At 45.0% G+C, this 6,329-nt stretch overlaps 1 protein-coding gene across 1 annotated transcript; it reads left to right on the top strand.

Moving 5' to 3' along the window:
* Positions 1–2,612: 2,612 nt before the first annotated feature.
* Positions 2,613–3,786, top strand: LOC123995897 (basic leucine zipper transcriptional factor ATF-like 3). Its single transcript, XM_046299565.1, has 3 exons — positions 2,613–2,874; positions 3,091–3,201; positions 3,394–3,786. Exons 1-3 carry the CDS (start codon positions 2,800–2,802, stop codon positions 3,577–3,579), a joined length of 372 nt encoding a protein of 123 aa, XP_046155521.1. The 5' UTR covers positions 2,613–2,799; the 3' UTR covers positions 3,580–3,786.
* Positions 3,787–6,329: the final 2,543 nt, after the last annotated feature.

Below are 6,329 nucleotides of genomic sequence, written 5' to 3'. Positions count from 1 at the left end.
TAGTCAATGCACGTGCGCAGGGTCTTGTCCTTTTTTCCACGAAGAAGAACCCTGCGCCAGCGGGAGAGGAAGAGGGACAGATAAATCCTGTAGCTAGGGATTCCCCAATGTAGATTTCCATAGCCTTGGTCTCTGGTTCCGACAGACATCCCCAGGGGGGCATGGTGCTAGGGGGGTCAATTCTGCAGTCATAGGGCTGGTGCGGTGGAAGGGAAGTGGCCCGGGAATTGTTGAACACTTCCCAGAGGTCCTGGTTCTCCGGCGCAATGGCGGACAGGGCAGGAGCAACATCCAAACCCCCAGGAAGACGTCTCGGGGCAGGTTGCGCTGACTTCAGACAATGGGCGTGGCAGATCAGACTCCAGCCCATGATTGCACCCGTACACCAGTTGATGAGGGGATTGTGTCACTGGAGCCAGGAGTGGTGTTATGGGTAACCCAACCTATGGCTCGAAAGCCAGTGTGGCGTTGGCCCCAGAGTCAATGAGGACACGAAGAGATTTGGACTGATCTCCCCGCAGCAGAATGACATGAAAAGGGGTGCGAGTAAGAGAAGCAGAAAAGTTCTCCATACCAGAGTACTTGCTCATACCGGTGAGCCTGGTCTTTTACGGGCAAGAGGACACAAAATGACCAAAAGTCCCGTAATACAGACAGCTCCTTGTGTTGGTCCTATGTTGCCGTTCCGCTGGCAACAGCCCAGCTCTGCCTAGTTGCATAGGCTTGGAAACAGCGTGATGAGGTACGCTTTCTTGGAGCAATGTGAGGGGAAAGAGGAGGTCTGAAACTCGAAAATGAGGCTACACTGAGCTAAAAACCCCCAACAGTTGCTCGGCTCTCCATTAAAGCGCTCCGGGGGAGGTAAACGGGGCTCCCAGGAAGGTGGAGGGGCTGGTGGGGTGGCACTGCTGACTCCCAAGTTACAGAGGGGCGGTGGGGTTACCACCCTGGCGGGCTGCCCCCTAGACAACCCGCAGAACTGCTCCAGCAGCATGTCCAACGCCCGGTCATGGCGCTCAGCCAACATTGGGACCACCTCCATAAGACCCCGAAGCAATTCCTCGTGCCTACCAATTGAGGCTCCTTGGGAGGAGATAACATTGCACAACTGGTCTGGGTCTGCTGGGTCAGTAATGGCCAGTTCTTACTATCAGGTATGAAGGTAAGACCCAGGTGCAGACAACGTCGAATTAACAATGGTTTAATAATCCAACGGGGGCAGGCAATAGACAGGTCAAGGCAGGCAGGGCAGTAAACCAGAGGTGGGGCAAAGGTACTGGACGGCAGGCAGTGTCAGGGTAGGCAGAGGTCAATAATCCAGAGGTGAGGCAAAGTTACAGGTTGGTAGGCAGAGTGGTCAGGCAGGTGGACTCAGAGTCAGGAGAGGCAAGTGTCAAAACCAGAAGGGTGAGAAAAAGAGACTAGGAAAAGCTGGAGCTGAGACAAAAACGCTGGTTGACTTGACAAACAAGACTAACTGGCCACAGGGGGAGGGGCAATGGAAATAGTCTGGGTACCCATTTGATTAGCTGTTCAGGAGTCTTATGGCTTGGGGGTAGAAGCTATTTAGGAGCCTCTTGGACCTAGACTTGGCGCTCCGGTACCACTTGTCGTGCGGTAGCAGAGAGAACAGTCTGTGACTAGGGTGGCTGGAGTCTTTGACAATTTTTAGGGCCATCCTCTGACACCGCCTGGTATAGAGGTCCTGGATGGCAGGAATCTTGGCCCCGGAGATGTACTGGGCCATACGTACTACCCTCTGTAGTGCCTTGCGGTTGGAGGCCGCAGCTATGCTCCCATTACACCCTCTTCTATCCAACATAAGTGTATGTTTCATATATGACCACGGTTGAGAGTGACTGGTGACAGATGTGTCTGATGTAAAGTCTCTCCAGGTGGTGCATCAGAGGGCTAAGGGCCTGAGACAGGTGTTGAACATGCGTCCCACAACCAAGTCTCTGGAGGTGTTTGGGGAGGTGTTCAGCAGCAGGCCCAACAGAGAGGACAAGACAGCTAGGAGGACCAGACCACCCATCAAGAGAGCCATAGAGCAGGCAGAGCTCTGGAACAACTATGCTCCTATTTCTGCAGGAACAACTATGTTCCTATTGTGATTGGAAGGATGCAATACTGTAGTATTTACCAACGGTGATGGGGTTTATGTTCGCAGAAGTCTGTGATACAATATCGCCCTCACGTGGTGGATAACGGAAACTGCATACTGTATGTACAATGTATACACCTCTATAGAATCACTTTTCAAAACAGTCCCCTTTTTTGCTTGGGTATTATTTTTTATACAACATTTGTCACGACGTTGAGGTCATCCTCAGTTGTAGGCTTATGAGAATATAAGAATACAGCCGGATTAAACATAACATTTAAAAATGTTAAACTTTCTGAAACATTGTGGGAACGAGCATCTGGTCCTAAAATGTAAAGAAAATGTATAAAGCATGTTGATTTGAATAAAAACCTAAATCTATTTTAAACATTTTTACAAGCACTTTTAAAAACAAATAAAGTATGTGCTGCTTTGCTCTTGTCCCAACGCTCAAAGGGCGTCACACACTATTTAGCACGTGATTTAAAATAAATATTGGCGTCTTCAATGAAGCTGCAAGTGCACTTTGAACAAGTGAAACTCTTTGTCTCTTGCATGCAAATCCGTATCACTTTTGTAGACTCTATATCTTGGAACTTGCTACCTGAAATAAAACGTTCAAAGGCGACCTGTTTTTTAAATACATTTCATATTTTAAATAATCGATATAGGCTAAACTTATTATTGCGTCTGGGATGTCTGACTGCGATATTTCTCGCAGCTTTTTGCAAATCAATGATCAAAGCAGTTTTATGCTTCAAAGATGCGAGGTAAGTGTCAAGTACACAAAAATAGTAGGCTAAAGTTGAATGGTTTACACAATTATTCCTGTGTTGATTGTTTTGTCACTATCACTGTTGACAAATGGAATAGTAATCCGCGTCATTGTGTTGGATGACCACACAAAGCTTAATCAGGGAGGGAGTAGCAGCGTTGTGTGATATTCTGACTGACATGCAATGTGGCATTCTGTACCTCTGCTGCAGAGCTCTGGTGATGACGATGATGACTGGAGACTTAAAAGAAGGGAAAATAACAGGGTGGCAGCACAGAAGAGCCGAAACAGACAGACACAGAGAGCAGATGAGCTGCATAAGGTGGGTCTGTACGTGCGTAACAGACTGCTTATCGTCACACAACTATCTTGGCATAGTCTAACCTTTTCTCTTATATGACAGGAATAACACAGCTATCAATGTCACACGTATTCTCTGAATCAAGTGGATTCAACTTGTATTCTACTCTACTAGTAAGATTATAAAGTAACTGAGCCCAGTTGTCCCGTACAGGCATATGAGTGTCTGGATCAGAAGAACAGGCTGCTGAAGAAGGAGGTACAGTTTCTGTCTGAGGAGCAAATGCGTCTGACTGAGGCCCTCAAGGCCCATGAGCCTCTCTGTCTAATCAGGCACTGTGTTCCCACCCTGGGATCTGGGCCCAGAGATCTAGGGGTCCTCTCCAGTCTGCCCAGATAGCCACCATACCATGCAAAGGTCACAGAGACAAACCAACATGGCAGACTTGTAAACAGACTTTGTACTCTCTGTGTCAATTAGATTTGTATAGCTTGAATCAAGTTGTAATCAAATAATTATAGGTTGAAGTAATGAGCTTTGTTTCAGATGTTCAAATGGCTTGTCCTGTTTAAAATGTGTTGTATAATAAATTGCAAATACATTGCATATCCCACTCCCATGAGACCATCTCCCTTTCAGTCTGATAAATGTGGTTACCGCACCTTTAGTCACGTGTGTTTTTCAACTGGTGTTCCGGTATCTGGGTTTGGCTATGTGGGAACTTCTCCTTTACCAGAAACAATAAACCATAAAACATGTTTGTTTTTTTTTTTTGGGGGGGGTTCCTTATTCCCTACTCTAAAACAGGTTATCCACTGGCTAGTACTAATGTATTTATGAATTTCAACACTTAATTGATCAATTAGATAATCAAATCACTTAATCCAAATATCAGGAGTAGAGTAATATTACACTATTTTGGTTAACTCATGTTATTACATTGTTGAGGTTACCCACTCTCTCTTCCCCATAATGTGGGTAAACACTCACTAACCTCACACCTTCTCAAACATTTAAAAAAATGTGTGATGTTGAATAATGCTGCATTCTGGTCAACGTCAATGATCTACAGTACGTTATAGTCTATCTTGATCACATGACTGCAGGCTTCTCTCCAACGCTATTATGGATGGATGTACACATTCCCAGTAGTCTAGTATTTGGCCAGGCTGTTTCTAAGAAATACAGGCTGACCAATGAGAGAAGCGAAAGTCTCTCCAGCCACACAGGCAGTGCTTTTCATGCCAGAGGAATCTATTGACTTCAGTGTACTGTATTTGAGGGAGATTGTGGTGATTATCACAAAGCCTTTTGTGTGGATCGCTCTTTTACAAAATGGTTTATTTCCCACATTTAAGTAACACACACTTGTTAGTCATTTTCTCTTCTAACTTTCAAATGAGCACAGATTGCTTGGACATAAACAACACAGGTTACTACTTTCTGTTCCATCCAGGAGATATTGGGGCATGATGTGGTATTTCACATAACATGCTCTTCTGTACAAATATTAGTTTACACATTCAGGTTAACATGACTTCACTTTCAGTATAAGTCATTGTGTAGCCTTACTGGAAAATTACATCACTTCCTTCTCCTTAATTTTTTTATTTTACTAGGCAAGTCAGTTAAGAACAAATTCTTATTTTCAATGACGGCCTAGGAACAGCCTGTTCTGCTCTTGGGTTTGAACTTGCAACCTTCCGGTTATGAGTCCAACGCTCTAACCACTAGGCTACCCTGCCACCCCATTGGCAGGTATACAATAGATACCCTACATTCAAATGAAAAAATATCAATGTTAACGGCATAAAAGCAGCATACTTAAAAAAAAATGATCGTCATTGTCTGTGTGTGCCCCATGGCTGTCAGATTTGGTAAAATAGTCATTTTACTGCACTCTAGTGACTGAACCATGAGACAAAAATATTTCACATTTACATTATGATGCATTCCCTGTCCCTTGTTGTTCTTGTGTAAATGTATGGGGCATGAACTTTCAGAGGAACTGAAACATGTTTTTGTGGAATATACTGTGTACAATTTCCTATACCTTCCCACTCAAGTTGAGAAGTTGTGGTGGAGGAAGACATTTTGTTTGCCAATGAATATTCTAGATGCGTAGCTCCTGCATATGGAATGCCCAGTGTGACATATCCTCAATCTTTGTCCCAGTCTTGTCCCGTCGCTGCAACTCAGGAGAGTACAGACTCGGGAGAGATGAAGAGCCATGCTTCCTCCGAAACACGACCCTGCCAAGCCGTGCTTCTTGACTGACACACTGCTCGCTTAACCCGGAAGCTAGCCTCACCAATATGTTGGAGGAAACACTGTACAACTGGTGACCAAGTCAGCGTGCATTCGCCCATCATGCCACAGGAGTTGCTAGAGCGCGATGGGACAAGGACTTCCTGGCCAGCCAAACCATCCCCTAACCCGGATGACACTGGGCAAATGGGTCTCCCGGTCCCGGCCGGCTGCGACACAGCGTGGGATCGAACCCGGGTCTGTAGTGACACCTCAAGCACTGCGATGCAGTGCCTTACCCATTAATTTCTACACCTTGTTGCTTCTAAAAGGACATAGGTACATATCCAGACTTTGCTGAAGCTGAACATCCATTCAAAACCAAGCATGACATTGTCAAAAGCACAGTGGTTGGCAGGCCTAGCTTTTTGGGGGCCTGAAGCAAAATTGTATTGGGGAGCCCATCCACCTCAGGGGAAAAACATTTGAGTGCCCCCCCTCTTGATGATGGAGAGAATTTTTTTTTTTTTTTAGAGTTTAATTCTGCCATGGGGCGCAGGGAAAATGTTGCACATTTATAGCAAGTTTGTTGCAATTCTACATGTTTGGCCATGGGGGTTTTGCAATTTTATTACTAATTTAATGGATTTCTATTCGTTTTGCCATGGGGCGGAATTAAAAAATGATATTTTTTACAGCTAATTTCATGCAATTCTACACATTTTGCCATAGGGTGGAGAGAATTGTTTTTGCGGTCTACACATTTTGCCATGACTTATGCCATACTAATATGTTATCTGAGTGAGAGTGACTAACAAAATCAATGGGGCCCCTTGGAAGTACCCTTCCTGCCTGGTCAATAATTCAGCCATGATTACAAGTTTAGATAGCTGACTAGACTA

Source organism: Oncorhynchus gorbuscha, linkage group LG14 (assembly GCF_021184085.1).
Source record: "Oncorhynchus gorbuscha isolate QuinsamMale2020 ecotype Even-year linkage group LG14, OgorEven_v1.0, whole genome shotgun sequence".
Lineage (NCBI taxonomy): Eukaryota > Metazoa > Chordata > Actinopteri > Salmoniformes > Salmonidae > Oncorhynchus > Oncorhynchus gorbuscha.
This window is presented reverse-complemented; position numbering and strand designations above follow the sequence as displayed.

Coding starts and splice junctions, on each gene's coding strand:
- LOC123995897 (XM_046299565.1), top strand. CDS start 2,800: ATGTCTGACTGCGATATTTCTCGCAGCTTTTTGCAAATCAATGATCAA. Junction 2,875..3,090: donor TTATGCTTCAAAGATGCGAG/GTAAGTGTCAAG, acceptor CCTCTGCTGCAG/AGCTCTGGTGATGACGATGA. Junction 3,202..3,393: donor GAGCAGATGAGCTGCATAAG/GTGGGTCTGTAC, acceptor TGTCCCGTACAG/GCATATGAGTGTCTGGATCA.